Below are 16,661 nucleotides of genomic sequence, written 5' to 3' on the forward strand. Positions count from 1 at the left end.
TTAAATATGAAACTAAAAGTACTTAAGTAATTATAGGGCTCTGAACTATGCAGTAAAACTCACGACAGCACTAGATTGACTGTAGAAACAGAACTGAAATTAAAAAGATGAGGGTTTTGCCGTTGTTGGTAAGCAGTATTTTAAAAACATAAATTTGAGGCAAAAAATAGGGATTGTTTTGATTACATCACTGAATTGTAATTGTAAAGAAAAAAAAGCTTCTTATTTTGAACACAAATCAAGCAGTGCTATTTCTGCCACAAACTGCTATTTCTGATCACTGGGCTCTCAGCTGAATATGTTGAAAAACATAGTGCTTAAATCTGACAGCCATGGAATTGGATTATGAAAATGACACAAAATCAGGAACAAACACTCCTCCTTATGCCTAATATGTTTGTTCAAACATTTGCCACTACAATCCAGACATTTACTTTCAAAAGCCACCCAGAAAAAGATTAGATTCTTAAGCCTTAAAGTTTCTCCAATTCTAGCTCTTTTCTTAAACTGTCTGCATTATCCAAGTATTTCTAAAAGACATGAAAACTAGTTCTGAAGGAGAGAATTTGGAATAAGCTAATCAGTGCATGCACTTGCCTTAATAATTGAGATTTATTCAATTTCAAAACTACAGATGCAAACGTTTACTACTTTGCTGTTATCTTTAAGAAAAGTGAGATCTGATAAAAAGGCCATTAACAATTTTAAAGACATGCCTTATTGGGCTATGATTTCTCATGTATTTACTAATAAAATAGCTCGATAAAAATTATGCATATACACAGGCCGCAACAAAAACAGCAGATCTGAAAGAAAAATGAAGTGAGAGAAGCCATATCTACTTATCAATTTAAGGATATATACGAGTTTGGGGTATATTTTCTTGTTTGTTAACTTTCCTTAAACTGTTACCTATTTTAAGACCTGAGAATTGGTACATTTGAAACTAACAGACTGAGTTATTTCCATTTTTACAGGGTAACTCACCATGGTGGCATCCTCAATAATGGAGTAATTTGCTTGATGAAGGTAATGGTGCAATATATTACACAGTAAACAAGAAGGATTTTCTTGCAAGAAACGAGCCACTTTGGTAAGCCTGTTGTACTTGCTTCTCAGAGGAAAGTGCACACTTTTATTCTAGATTAAAATGTAACAATTTTTCACATGTGAACGTACTTGCAAACAGAACACGTGCATAAACTACAAGATTTCACTTACGGTATCACAAGCTTCTAACCCCATTTTGAACTTCTGCAACAAAGATTTGCCACATGGATACCTACCTTATTTTAAACAGTGGTATGTGAAAAATCATACTTGATGCTTATTTATTTATATGAAGTAATAAAACAGAAGGCTGGATTCAAAATGCAGACTTTGTAAAGTCACCCCTGGACTAATAGACATATATGCACAGCTAGCTGAGATTTTCAAAGAAACTGCTTATTCCTAGTTACAGGAAAACCAGGCACTTTTCTAATTTGGTTTAATGCTAGAAAATGGGTAGGAAAAGAAACAGGAAAGGAGGCGGCAATAAGAGACTGCTGCAAAGGTTGATTTTTGAGTACAGCAGAAAACTAGCCTGACACTAAGCTCGTCAATCTTACAATGCAAGGCAGGATCTCAACAACAGGTACCACCTCAAAATCTTCCCACTAGATGGTGCTAAGTAAACGAACAGCAGAAAAGTGCGTACACACAAGAAAGCTCCTTAGCAAACCACAGTTAACACCCAGTTCGTCGTAAAAGCCCTACCAATCCTCGGTTTCAACAAAAAACTTGTCTATTTTGCGTTTCTTGCTAGAACGTTTCACCCTCACTATGCTTGCTCTCCCTTCCTCTAACAAGCGGGTCCAATAAACACAATGATTCAATACGCTGCAGCACAGAAATTCACATTTTCTCCCGCAAGATACCCTGAATATTTCATAATTCAACACACTTTCATATTTCATAAAACATACCAGATGCTACAGCCATATTTCTTACTCTTCCCTTTCAAAAGGCAGAATCTGCAGTTATTTTACCTGAAGATGCACTCCTGTAAGAAGCGCAAGACTTCCTCACTATTTTTTTTCCACTGAAATTTAGATTTTGCACAAAAAGCACAGGTAGTGAGTTCTTGTGACCAATACTGGAAGTAAAGGCTTGTAAGAGATGCTATGAGTTTGTCAGTGAATCCAGAATCCCAAACAAATATATATTACATATTACACTGCTCTGTTCCGATATGCCTATTGATTTTATAAAGGTCATTTACCTCTAAAGCTTCTGTCATAATGCAACCCATAACAGCACAGATTCGCAGGGTTCCTTCAGTTTCTAGTTTATTTAATGACGATTTCACTTGATCAATGGGAACAAGCCAAGCACCGACTGCAGGTGTTGCAGTACTCAGGAGGTTCAGCTGCCTATTGAGAAAAATAAAAAGAATTAGGTATTCACGTTCCGCAGAAGCAATTAGCAAGATTTTCTAATGCTATTACGAATGACATTCAAACAGGTGGAATATGACAGAACAGTGTTACAAAGTAACAATCACAGACTTACTGCCCAGAAAACGAAAATTGGCAAGAAGTACCTAAGGCAGGTTTTGTTTTCCACGCACACACACTCATGATTCCATCCACTCCTGCTACCGCTATTCCCTCCTTTTCCCATTCGTATTCCCTACTGAAATCATACAGTTTGAAATTTCATCACTGACTGAATCCCACATTAACTGTTACACAACACATCATGAAGGGCTTTTGCTGAAGGGCTGAGGCAAGAACATTATGAAAACCACAATGAGTATTTTCTAAATTATAGCTATATACTGAGCTTAAACTACTGACAGATAAGAATATTTGGCTTGTTCTACAAACACAGTATGAAAAAATATCTTAGAAAGATTTATCTTGAACTTTATAGTGCAATGGCAGTAAGATCATGAGTTAAGCATCAGGCTGAATACCGAAAGCACCGAGTGGTTCTCTTCTCTAGCATCTCTCCTACTCAAAACAAATACCCTACCCTGCCTTTCTCCTTCATACATTTCAGTCTCACTGGAAGTTTTTTGTTGGTTGTTGTTTTTGTTTTGTTTTTTTTTTTAATCTTTCTTTTCTTCTTTTAATCATAGCTAACTAAAAATTTTCTAGCAACACTTCCATATAAATGACGACACTAAAGAATCAAAGCAAGAGTTACTGTGATATATGTAAAATCCAAAATATTCATTTCCAGAGAAGCTTCAAAAATTATTGAAATTACTTTCAGAATTTACCGAATACAACTGCAATTTAACAAAGCAGAATTGTAGTTTTCTTTCTTCTAAATCAGGTAAAATTATACCTTGAAAATATATGGGCTGGAGAGCGCACATTGGTAGGGGCTGCAAAACTAAACCAAATTTCTTTGATTGTTAGCTTCATGCTGCAAGAGTCAGGGGGAGGAGGCATCAAGGGTATATCTTTTTTCAGATCATCAGATTCAACCCCTTCGTCCTTAAAAAAGGAAAGACAAAGTCAAAAGTGAAATTGTTTTCCAAAATGATTACACTGAAAGGCACTAATATACCATAGTGTGCACTGTTCGTAAGAAATAGTTTCATATGCATTTAGGCAAAGAAAAATAAACTAATGCTGTCCACCAACTCTCCCAAGACAATACCAAGACACCTTGCAGAAAGCTGGAAGTTTAGTGTGCATGCAGACAGTACGAATTCAGTTGGCACAACAAGACATCTGTTAAATTGTCCATTTCTTATTATGAATGTTTATCGCTTTCAAAAAAGACAACCCAAGACCTATCGTTTCTACATAGTATGTACATACCTGCTCATCTGAAACTGAATTTCCATTAATATCTGAAGAGGGACTTATTCTATCACAAGGAAGGTTATCGTCAGACACATCAGTATTATAACCACTACCAGTTGGAGAATCTGAAGAGTTGTTTGATGCAAGCAATCCACCTCTCTCTGTATCTCTTGATTTACCCATGACTCCAAACGTATTATACAATACTGCACCAGATTGTCTTCCTCCTATAAAAGCACACACACCAAGACTGTAAATGTTTGCCATGCATAAACTTCTGTAAGTTACGTCCCTTTGAAAAGATATGCACTTAAGAGGAGAAATACATACGATTTTGGTTAAACAAAGTGCATTACCATTTTACACAACAATTTATCACTACAATTTTAATACAACAGTTTAACAGCTAGTTGTAGAGCTTCTGATAGTTTGTTCCAAGTAGACGAAGAGTACTCACATGAAGACTGTTTTTAAACGCTATTCCCTGAAAAGAATAGCTTGGATGACAGAAAATACATATACACTGGGGTTTTTCTCTTTTTCAAGCTAGCTTCATGCACCCCCCCAAAGCAAAACTCTGGCCCTATATGCAGACACTTACTGTGGGCACAACTGCAAGGTCATTTAAGTGATCCGTGAAAGCATCAATTTCTACCAATTTCTAAGTTCAGAAACTGCTGAAACCGGTTTATATAGAATTATTTCATATACTGTCATAAGTGGTATTGATTACTAAAAGTTCCTTTACTGTAGAATCCACTATGTGATATAATTTATTTACAATAGACGTGTACTATTTAGTATCACCTATATTCAGCAATTTCTAATCACATAATTGCTAAACTAGAAGACCTAACAACAGAATTGTTAGCAGTTTCATAAAGCAAAATAATATAAAGCCTACATAAGCCTTACCTTTTATAGTTAAATTTTCAATTCCACACTCAAACATTATCCAACCCCACTTCTCTTGACTAGGACCAATTCGAGTTACATCTGGAACAGCTTGTTGATCTGTTTCATCCACAAAAGCAAACTCATCCAACTCTTCCAAAGTAAAAAGAACTTTTGATTTCCCAAAAGGAATAGCTGTTATTGCACAAGTTCCAATATCTGTGAAAACAAATATATTTACCACTTTGTTACAAAGTGAAAAAAAATTTACATCTTCAAATAGCTCTCTGAAGTTTACAGTGTTTTGGGAGTGTTGCCCCTTTAGCATTCCTCAAATGGGGGGGGGGGGGGGGAATAAAATCGAAGTACAAGCAAGAAAAAAAGCAGCATAGTTTATAAAGTTTAAAAACCTTCCTCCTGGTATGTTAATACAGGCAGGGTAATTTTTAAGTTCGGAAGAACATGGACCGAGCAACACAAAATTAAAGCTTTGAGACATTCCCAACCCTAACACGTGCCGCCTTTGTCTTTTTGTAGAGTCATGGTTCCAAAGACACGTACAAACAAGCTCTTCAGATTTTTATCTGAAAGTGGCAATTGGCCTGAAGTTACTTTACCAAAAAAACCATTCCTAATAAATACCTGCGGTTTAATAGCAACAAATGACAGTGATACTGACAGTGCTCTTGGATAGCATGTTTTAGTAGAAACGCATTTGGTATTAACTATAGCATACTTGAAGGATATTTAGAAATAAAGTTCTAATTTTAATTCAAAGACTGCTTCTTGGTTGGAAGCATGTCTATGTCTGTGTTGGGAGGATGTAAAGCACTAAGTCTCACTGATTCCTAAGAAAATACAGACTCAAGCAGTTTTTAATTCATTATGATCTGTGCTGTCTAAGATCCAGGAGGCTACTATGCCACCTTGATTTCTTTGATGTTAGGATGTAGCTTAAATATAAATCCTTTCTTCTAGTGACATTTCTGAAGGAACATTTTAAATAATTTTATACCTATTGCCTATTAACTCGCACACAGAGCTAAATGTCAAACGTCTGGGGAAAAGAACTACACCGAGTCAATTTATATCCCTTCCAATCCTCACTCTCTGTCCCCAACTTACAACTGCAACCACTTTTGAAGTATACGTGAAATGCTAAGATCCCTAGAAAGACATTTCTGAAACCTTTTAAATAGAAGATGATGAGTTTTCCTGGTTAGAATTCAAAAATTACTTGGCCTTCTTTAATGTCTGCAGCATACCTAACACAGGACACTACTGCTGAGATTCTACCCATAACTAAGTAAAAATGGAGTTAGCCATTTTAATTTTCTCTTATTGCTTTTGTTTTCCTCCAAATTCCTTTGCTCACTCATCTTTGCACAGCAGTGGTTTTTTTTTGTTTATTGTGTGTTTTTTAATCATATTTGTTTCACAGAGCACTTCCTCATGTCCTAAAGATTCCTATTCTTTATGGCACAGAGTAAAACACGGCACTAACTGGTATAGATTCCATCAAAGTAGAATCAGTTTTAACAAAAACTGCCTCTACTTTTGGTCATCTTTTCCAGGTTTGCTTTTCCAGGATCAGGAGTTATAGCAGCTGAATTTAATTCATAGCCTCTTGAAGGAATTTCCTTAACACAAACAAGAAGGAAGACAACTGGGTAGATCTCATTTTCAGTTTTATAGTCGCTATAGTTAAAAATCTACAGCTTGTCATGCTGAAATTGCCAGGACAACAAGCACATTATACCTATCTTGAAATTGTTAGAAAGTAGTAAGAAAGCAAATAAGCATAATTCATTCCCCACGTCAGGTGACAAAAAATGGTAGCTGAAAAGAGATCGATTGGAAGGAAGGGAGCCCAGGCCTGAAATTTTACCAGTGCATGTCAATATTTACAATGCAACCCATCTGCCACACAAACTGCTTAGAAGTTCGGCTAGATAGTTTTCACTCTGCCTACATTTAAATCTAGCACTTTAGTAGAATAACAGAAAATAATTCAGAGTAACGATCCTAAACTTCTTTTTAGAGTATCTGCAAAATCTCCAGGTTCAAGTGTCTTTTTACCTGTGTTGATTAAAAGAACCACATCCAAACTACAAGATCAAGGCCAGCTATAACCACTTGCTTCTACGAAAACTGTCATTTCCACAATTTAAAAAAAGGCTTACCTGTTGTATCCAGGCCTCTAAGTTGTCCATGAACACGATGGATGTTCAATTTAGCAGCAATTTCTTTTCCTTTTTCTGCTCCAGCATTGGATCTCAGTGAGCCAGAAGACTGGGGCTGCATTTTACTTGTTTGGATGTAACGCTCAAATGTGACAGAATTCCTCCCAGTTTCTGCATTGTTTGAAGTCTCCTCAACTATTCCCCTTTGAATACAAGGAAGAAAAAACAATTAATCAAATCTCAGATAGACATATTTCATCTGATTATTTTTGTTTAAAATTTTAAGTGACATTGGCATAGCAGTGTTGAAAAGAATTCTTTGTAAGATAAAAGACACATACGCTCTGGTAGAAAAATACTGAAAAATTTAGTTTTATCCTGCATGACACATAAGCAAGAAAGAGTTAAAACTGAAGTTCCAAAATTATTCCGGAAGGGTTCCTCTACTTCTTAAAGAAACCGCAATTCTAATTAGGTATTAGATGTTAATTTATAAAACACAGAAGACACGTTTTATTGCTTAACTCAGTTATGACAATTTTTTCCAAGTACTCTTCAGAACTGCAAAAAAATGGCATCACTGTAAGTCTTTTGACTAACTTAACAAGAAAGAGCCAGAAATAGTGATATGTATTATTCTTACCTATTCATACGAACTTGCGTGGCAATTCTATCAAAACACAAAGCTACTAATGAAACATGAGTCACGGTTTTGCCAGAAGAAACCCCTGGGGATTCATCAACAGATGCTTGTAGTAAACACAGGTTGACCTATATGCAAAATTCCCCCAAAAAGTAAAGAAATTTAGAAAAACATGTTACACTAAGTATACATCATTGATTTCTCATACAATCTTGTCTTATACTTGTCAGTAAAATGAAAAAATAAAAGATAAACCCATCACACCTAGAAGATGTAAAAACATACTTTAAAGACATGGCAGTCAGTTATCTCTACAGTGGTTGTTATTTAACTTGCACACATACCATAATAAAATTGAGCAGCTCCAAAACAGTCTATCCTGTTCAAAACATTAATTATCTAGCACAAATACAAAGCTTCACTTAAGCTTTTGGGGAACTACTAGGGATGCAGAATAAAGGTAATCTGTGGGGCACATGTCTACTAATAAGCTAAACAAAAAGTTGTTACCTTTGGTACAGTAACGTTGGCCTGAAGACCTTTAATTGTCACATTATCTTGCTTAAGTGAAAGATTGGTCTGTGCTGGTCCCTGGTTTGTTGTTCCTGTAGTGGTAGTGTCTATTTTTGTTCCTCTAATATCCTGCTTCGAAGATAACTTGGAGGGGGGAAAAAGTAATTTATTCTTACTGAAACTCAGAGCTGCTAAGCTAAAGCATAACAGGATAGTTTATTAGCACTGAAACAGCAAGAGATTTTGACTTCATTTAAAGCACAATACCGTGATTTCTAGAACAAGGACTGTAGCACTTCCAGATACAGTAGGTTTCGATCCAACGGTAGCAATGCCATTCTGCGATAAACTTTCTAATGACCAGATTTCAGCTGAAAGTTTGAGTTCTACATATACATAAGTTATATAGAACAACTTATTATGAAGTAAATAATTAGTATCCATTACACTGTGAAGTCTAAGAAATTATAAAATATAGATGTGGTCATTAACTTGGACAGAAAAAACTCTTAATTCTCTAGAACTACCATACAATTCTTTTCAAGCTAAATTAATTTTTTAAGGAATCAGATGAACTGCAAAGAAAACACATGCGCTTTCACAGCTTAGTTTGAACTTTCCTCTACCTCACAGAGCCTATCTCCCTAACTACCATAAAATAATAAATGATATATTGCTGATATGAATATAATACATAAGAATATCAATTACAGTAATTTCTAAGAACAGAATGTATGATCCCATGCAAATTACTGTAGCTACTGACTAGACCCGTCCAAAACAGAAAAAATTCACTTCAATCCTGTAAGAGAGATTTCTGGTCACTGAAAGACAGTATATAGCAGTTGATTATAAAATTGCACGTATGTTAAGCACAAGATAAAAATAAATACGTATTCCAAATTAATATAGCATTTAGCTACTATATCTCAAAACGCTGAATTCAATTAAAACTTTTTCTATACAAAATATAGAAAACAATATTCTTCCAAATCTTTGTGCATTTTTCTTGTTCCCTCTCTTACATTTTCTGAGAAGCTTGTTTTGCTGTTCTGGACAGCATCTCGAAGAACTTTGCAGTGCAGATCATCAACGATTGCTGCTGGGTGTCGAGAGCTAGCACAATGCACCATTGCTTCTATATACCTGTGAGAGGAAACAAGCCCACGACAGACCGTGTAAACTTCCAGCTTCATATGACACACCATCAGTAATGTTTAATTAACACTAAGAGAGAAAAATTAAGCACTGACAGACATAAAGGGCACTGCCCAGGTCAGCATAACATTCTTCTACCTTCTTCACGGGAAATGCAGAATTACATTCACTGGGTACAAGGCCCTACTGTTCCATCAGTCACATTATTCAATCCTTTTACCTAAACCTTTGCTGAACAAAACAGCTTTAATTTTAGACAATTTTTAGCATAATCAATTAACATTGCAGTAATAAAAGTAAAATTAATTACCTATCCAGTGCCTCTGCTACAAGAGGAGTCAGAACTACATCTACAGTTCCTTTTACTTCTACTATTGCCGTTGTCCGTGTCTGGAAGACAGGGTGATCCAACGTCCATTCTTCTGTTATTGTTTCATCATCTGTATTTTCTGCAGACTTCTTTTCCAAAGGAGTGTAAGGTGTACTAAACAAGTCAAACACATATTAATAACCCAGGTTTGTAAAAGAAATACAGAAGTGTCCTGATATCATTTTAATTCTTCATAAAATGCATATAATGGCAGGTTTCTTCTACCGCATAGCTTAGCACACAAATGTAATCCCAGGGCAAAGCCCTTCCCTAGACTCAAGTTCAGCTTTTGGCAATGCAATGGACACTTGCCATAAGCACCTCCCAAATTAATTTAAATTAAGTTGCAATTCATAATCTTGAAAACGTATGAGTGAAAGCATTTAATGTTTTCATGGTGTACTTTCTTTTTGACCAAAACCAAACATTTTTATAACACTCTGTTCTAAAATAAATCTGTACTGAAAACTACCGCTACGAATCAAATTGTGGAAGGGCTAGCAAGAGCCAAATATTTAACAAGAGTATCAGGAAAATCCTACTCTTAAAAAACATGCTAATAATGTTACGCAGTATTCAACTTACTTAGATGTTGATCCTGTGAGCTGCATGCCTCTGTCCAGTAACGAATTAGCTGTGAGACCCTGTTTAACAATCTAAAAGTGCAAAGAAATTTATTACATTCCTTCTATATATGAAAAAAATACCAAAAGGAATCTTCAAGTAAAGATTCTCCTCACAGTTTTTTTCTTAAAAGAATCCCTCATATGCAGATTCTCAAATATAGTATACAGAAACTCCTAGGTTTATTTTTTTTAAATGACTCGAGAGGTTAGATTACGAAGTTTTTACATGGATAAACAGAGACTAATTGCTTTTAAAAAAAAAAAAAAAAAAGGCTCCAAATACTAATCTACAAAAGGCTTACAGGAACACAAAGCTTTTGCTGCGAAGTGATAACAAATTAAATCCCAGAGCTTAGACACCTATTTTCTATCAAGTTATTTCCATTATTTTTCATGTATTTCATTTCAGCTCCTTCCTTAAGGATGTATGCTCACATCACATACATCACAAGGAAAAAAAAAAGCCCAAACATTTACAAAAATCATTTGCTAAATCTGAGTTTCAACTTTACTTTGAAGTAAAGCATTTACAGCCTAGATTATACTTTATCAGTATTAAATGCGCTGCTTCTGAAGTTCTGTGAAACATATATTTTAAACAAAACTCACATAAATATCTTTCAGCTGCATATCATTCAAGCGGCAGCATTTTTAAGTGCAATAATGACAATTTAGAACACACATCTTATCCACAGAATTCTAACTCCATCCTTTCTTTTCCACAACCTCCCAGCCACGCAGCCCATGATCTGAAGTCAGAAATCCAAGGTATTCCTTAACTAAAAGCAAAGACTTTTCAAGTTTCTCATAGCTTTATTTACACAACAGCTGTACTAAGCATTTTTCACTTGTTTTGAATTCTTACTCGTTTCTCTACTCCTTCTTCCTCCATCTTCCATACCTTAAAAGTTGGGACAGAAAGTTGCTCAAAAGATGACGAACTTTCTTCACTCGTTGGTGTATCAAGGTCTAAAGGGCGATGTAATGAGGATTTTGAAGTTCTTTTGTTAGTTGGATGCTTTACTGACCAGTTGATCACCTGGAACTGTGTAAGATAATTTTGGTAACATGCCATTACAGGCTGCTGGGAAGTTATTTGCTCACTTTCCACAGTCTTCTCAGATTCCATGACATATATGTTCTCAACATGCTCGTCTTCTCCTCCCAGAGCTGAAACAAATGAAGCCTGTGAAGGATGAGTCTTAATTGGCAGCGTTTTAACATCTTGACTAATTTCTCCATGGATTGAGCTTGTTAAGGGCCCTTCCACACTGTGATAAATAGACCCTCTACTATATTCAATTTTCTGAGCTTGCTTTTTTCTCTTTTTCCTCCCTGGATAGGTTCCTGGACCTTCATCACTACTTATTGGCTCAAACTCTTCTGCTGCAGAAAAATAAGCTTCGCTATCAGCCATTGACATACTGGAATCCATTGAGCGATACTGGTGAAATGAGTTTGAATCTGCAGATGGAGTATACGGAAAAGAACCAAAGCTCCTCCTCTGCTTCGGGGAGTCCAAGACATTCTCATCACTGCGAGACACATCGCTGCTGAACTGCACGCCAACTGGAACAGGCTGCTTGTCTCCGTAGAAGGCTGCCGTGAGGCTCTTGGTGCTCCCGAGCCGGGTGGAGCACACAGACGCCTGCCTTTTCAGCGGAGACCTCAGGGGAGACTGACCAACAGGCCTTTCCTGGTTGCCAGGGGATGCAGGGCTGCCCTCTGCACCCTCAACTGCAACGCTGGAAATAAAAATTAAAGGTTCATTTCCTTATTTTATTATTAATGCTTCTCTTTTTACATTATAGGAGCTGTCAAATGCTTCAGTGATTCCGTGACTTTCTATTAGCGTAGCAATTATTTTCATAATGCTGATTACATATTAAATTCTGCCACTTGTTAGTCCACTTGTCTACATATAGAGGATGTAAAAACGAACATTAACAGCAAGCGCTATTGTCTTACATGCTGGATTTTCTACCCAGATCAGCTAATCATCCCCTATTAGGGATCCAAATTTGCATTCAAACTAAGAAATGCATTTCAGCAGTACCATTAGAAAATAACCAACACTTTATAAATTGCTAAATGTAAGGGTTTTTTCTGTCATAACGTGTTCAAGAGTCGAATTGTACTTCTACCTGGACAGAGAGTACTAACCTTCCATGACCATCATCCCTTTTTGCACCAGACAAGAACTCCTTCTGTCCCAGGTGATCCTCAGTAGTTGACGATGGGCTGTCCTTCTCACCTGCAAGCAAGGGGAGTGCAGCACTAGAACTGCTTGTTTCCTCCGAAGACGATGAGGAGCTATGGGAGCGCAATGGCACTTGGAGGCTTAGATGTTGTGCTTTTCTTTCTATTTCTATACCCATAGATCTGCAATCCCAATCTTTCCGTTTTACACCATTTGCTTTACCTAGGATCAGCAACACAAAAGAAAAATTGAACATCTGATAACACAACTGCAATGGTCTCTTCCCTGCCCACTGAAATAAAAATCATTATCAAATAAAAGCCCTAGTTTTGAAATGCATACACACACTAGCATGTTGCACTAACAAAAATGAATGAAGTCATAGCAGCAAAACATCAAATTGTCTTGGTAGACTGCTTTGTATATAAGTAGAACGGATGCAAATCAAAAAACTTCTTTTTACTCAGAAAGGAGTTGCATGTTAACGTAAGAATTCAGCATATGAAAGCTTGCTCACTACTATCAAGCTACTGTCTGCTCTCAGAAGGGCCCATGCCACTACAAGACCCCTTGCACAAGAGCACAACAAGTACTACTCATTAACCAGAATCGGAAAGACTATAAATACTAATGTGCAGTTAAGAAACTATACTTTCGGGCAAAATAGAGTAAAATTACAGTACAATGCATTCTCACCATCTAAAATTTTAGGAATCTCCTTCGTAATTATCCATTCTCCTGGCTGCAGTAAAGACTGCCCATAAAACATATCAGATTCTGCACTTGTACTTGAGAAAGCAGAGCTGCTTGAAGGTGTCAGTTCCTCAAGTTTGAAAAAATCTAATCCTGTTAACGTGCCACCAAAAAATCGACAACCACCAAGACAGCCACACTTGTTCTTGCTTCTCTTATTCCTCAAATTATCATCAGGCCACAAAAACCACAATCTATACAAAGGCAGAAAAACAGAAAACAAAACAAAAACATGACCACATCAGCCTTAGTACATTTAAATTCAATGAAAACAAGATTAAAAGATATCCCTCTCTTATATGCGAGCTCCTATTTCACCTGGCATGAAATGAGTAAGTAAGATTTGTATCTGAAACTCAGATGTCAGACATGAAATGAAAGATTAGCTCCAGAAAGGAGCAAATCACAAATGTATATGCAGTGCTCAGGCACAGATTATGTCCACCTCTCACAATACATGCTAATAGTAGCAACCCTTTCTCTCAGCACAGAGGCAAGCACCGCAAACACACTCCACACTGGTGTATGTTGCTTATGTCAGAGGCAATTGCTCTTTGGGGAGACACACAAATCACAGTTACACCAGGCATCTTATTCACAGCTGCTCATCAGCTTGCTCATGACTCTTTAAGGCCCGTTTTCAGTCCAGCCTGAGAACAAAGAACAAATTCGATTCCCTCCTTTCCCTGATCTTCATTTTGGGGGATAAGGGAAAGCAGAGGGAAAAGTAAGTTTTGCCAAAAATCATGCGATTTTGTATAGTCCAAGCACATTCAAACCACCAACCCCATAGCTAAGCATTCAGCATACTTTAAAAAAAAAACTACAAGCAACTGTAATCTTTGTAAGCAAAAAAAAAAACCCAAAAGCAAAAAACAAAGTTCCATCTTTAGATAAACGTATTAACTTATGCCCCCCAAAAAATTTAAATGCATCTCCCTCGATCGTATCTCTTACCTCTTAGTTCGGTTATCGTGCGTTTCTAAGAAATGTCTCTGCACTTCATGTTTAGAAGGATGATCTGCAGCTAAAGCGATGTCAGCAGTGATGAGCCCCAAGTTGACAGAGCCAGCTTCCAGCCAATATGCCCTCCTTAATATTGGCTGAAGACCAGTTCTGCAGTTGTTCACCTGCTCAACATATTGTCTCAGTTGAAAGTCTTGAATAGCGGCACTTATACCTTCTCCAACAGACTGGTTGTGGAGGTTGCAGTTTGCAATACGTATAGCACCCATCTGAAAACATGATTTAAAACATGAACTCTGATTAGTCATGAGTGAAACAAAGAAAGGGTAGCCTTAAACCAGTTAACACACCACCTACTACATTCCAGAAGGATCTCAGTAAACTATTCTTTCCAAAAAAGACAGAGAACCAGTTTTATATGCAAGCATGCGCACACACACAAAAGAAGGGAAGCTTAGAAATTAGTTTCAGCCAGTTTTTAAATAACAAAACCAAAATTTCTACTTAGGAGTCTCCGTTTGTAAAGGGATCAAAAAAGAAAGCTCAACTTTAGACAGATGTTGTAATGAACCTTTAAAAAATTTAAATCATTATTAAATTCTTCACTATCATCTAAAACCCAAGAAATCTGAAACTTTCAAAATCTGATACATGACTTTACATGATATATATCATTCCTTGTCCTTAGACTAAAACATCGATTATACACTTTGATCACAAAGCTGTATTAATTCTACAGTTAATAAATACCATGTTAACCATGTTAAACACTGCAAAACTCAAGAAATTCCAGATCCTAAACCTTAAGTGAGATCCATATGAATTGTGTTATAGTAGCCCTTATATGATCACACTCTATTTCTTGTCTTGGCATAACTCCAGTAGTTTTGTTGAACCGAACAGGAGGCTGCCCCTCTCCTGTGAAAAGCACGGTACCGGCAGGAGCCAACCCTCTCCAAAGAGGAACCAGAAGTTCTTGCTTTACCCCTGCACTTAGCTGTGGAAACTGGTCACTGTACAACTAACCCACCTGCCCATACAGCATCCATCCTCCCCGACACTGGTGTACACTAATAAAAGATGACATGATGATGCTTTTTAATAGTGGACTCAAAAGAAACTGGAGACTCAAATGCATTTTTTTACTGCCACAAGGTAGCAAGCCATTCAAATGACAAATACCATGTCATTAAAAAATGTCTAAAATAATTACCACTTCCCTTCAGTTAGATTCTTGCTCATCATGTGAAGCTGTCCCCAGAACCTTACATGTTAAGTCTACCTTTTAAAACCAAATTTATTAATGGACAGCACAACTACTAGTCACTTATACCAGCACAGCACTTTTCTCCTTTTCTGTTGTTACCATAACTCAGTTGTCCCTTAGTTTATATTTTGCTACATTGAGTAAATTATTCCAGTTTTCTCTTCTATGATAGGATAATGGAGAGAATATCAGCTTTTCTCTGCACATCCTTTTTTGAACAGAGGATACACCATGCAGTATTCTAGATTCAGTCAGGCAGTGGCACTAACACTTCTCCCATCTCTACCAAAGATGTATCTTAATTCAAACAGCTGTATCACATAAGACGATCATGAGTTATCAAGCATTGACTTGTACGCAATCCATATCAATCATTTCCAGTTGCTGAGTGACTAACTTACAGACACTGAGATTTTTATTACCCAGTGTTTTCTTAAATTTTTTACACCAATCCTGCAACTTCCACTCTTATTTCGGCAGACATCCGCTCCTCCTTATCATTTTCCAAGATCATTAATGGAACTACTAAGCAGAAGCCAAATCGACCCACTCCTGGCCCAGTCCAAGCCAACCTTTTATCACTTAAAGTTTCAGAAATTCTGCTTTGTCCATTGCATGTAAGCAAGCACCAAATTCAGGTAGCTATTCTATCAAAAAATACAAAGAACTCTATTGACAATTATTTTAATTGCTGTTAAGAGAAATATTTTTACCTTTATATTAGTGGCACAGCCATGCTCTACCACATACAGATCTGCTCCATCCATGGCTAAGCGTGTCATAGTGTACTTTAAATCATCAGATGTTGGGCATGGCCCAGGGACACAGTTCAGCTGAAGAAAAAGGGAAAAAAAAAAAAAAAAAAAAAGAGATTTAAATGTACATTAGGAATTTTAGTTTAATGTGTGCTTATCCTTTTATTTATGTTCTGTTTAACAGAGGCCTAAAACTAGGGCAATGAAAAATTACTTATTCTACGCTATCAACATGAGTATGAGATGGGGTGTTTCTGTGCTGAGGTTCATTTTCACTAGTGCATGTTTAATTCTTCTGTCCAGCTACATCAGGGGACCCAGCTGGCTCTCCTGGCTTCCACCAGCAAAAGGCAAATCAAGTCTCCTAATAATGAACATCACAAAAACTGGAACAAAACAAGGAGGATGTCGAGAGATGAAATCCAGGATTCATACTTAATATATGGCAAGCCTCCTTCAGTCTTCGAGTGACCGTACACATGGATTCCAAGAGACAAGCACCAAAAGTAGAATCCACAATGACATGATGG

The 16,661-nt window shown here is 36.7% G+C and overlaps 1 protein-coding gene across 10 annotated transcripts in view; it reads right to left on the reverse strand.

Moving 5' to 3' along the window:
- BLTP1 (bridge-like lipid transfer protein family member 1) overlaps positions 1-16,661 on the reverse strand; it is a 129,459-nt gene that overhangs the window by 62,524 nt on the left and 50,274 nt on the right. For all 10 annotated transcript variants that reach the window (XM_076337269.1, XM_076337275.1, XM_076337270.1 and 7 more), the window contains exons 24-39: positions 16,090-16,209; positions 14,101-14,378; positions 13,087-13,337; positions 12,354-12,612; positions 11,092-11,935; positions 10,150-10,220; positions 9,505-9,678; positions 9,062-9,182; positions 8,034-8,180; positions 7,524-7,651; positions 6,881-7,083; positions 4,719-4,916; positions 3,819-4,030; positions 3,337-3,488; positions 2,264-2,414; positions 988-1,140 (exon numbers count right to left, since the gene is read on the reverse strand). In XM_076337269.1, coding sequence (XP_076193384.1) covers positions 988-1,140; positions 2,264-2,414; positions 3,337-3,488; positions 3,819-4,030; positions 4,719-4,916; positions 6,881-7,083; positions 7,524-7,651; positions 8,034-8,180; positions 9,062-9,182; positions 9,505-9,678; positions 10,150-10,220; positions 11,092-11,935; positions 12,354-12,612; positions 13,087-13,337; positions 14,101-14,378; positions 16,090-16,209 — 3,462 coding nt within the window. The remainder of the gene's footprint in view (positions 1-987; positions 1,141-2,263; positions 2,415-3,336; positions 3,489-3,818; positions 4,031-4,718; positions 4,917-6,880; positions 7,084-7,523; positions 7,652-8,033; positions 8,181-9,061; positions 9,183-9,504; positions 9,679-10,149; positions 10,221-11,091; positions 11,936-12,353; positions 12,613-13,086; positions 13,338-14,100; positions 14,379-16,089; positions 16,210-16,661) is intronic.

Source organism: Aptenodytes patagonicus, chromosome 4 (genome assembly GCF_965638725.1).
Source record: "Aptenodytes patagonicus chromosome 4, bAptPat1.pri.cur, whole genome shotgun sequence".
NCBI lineage: Eukaryota > Metazoa > Chordata > Aves > Sphenisciformes > Spheniscidae > Aptenodytes > Aptenodytes patagonicus.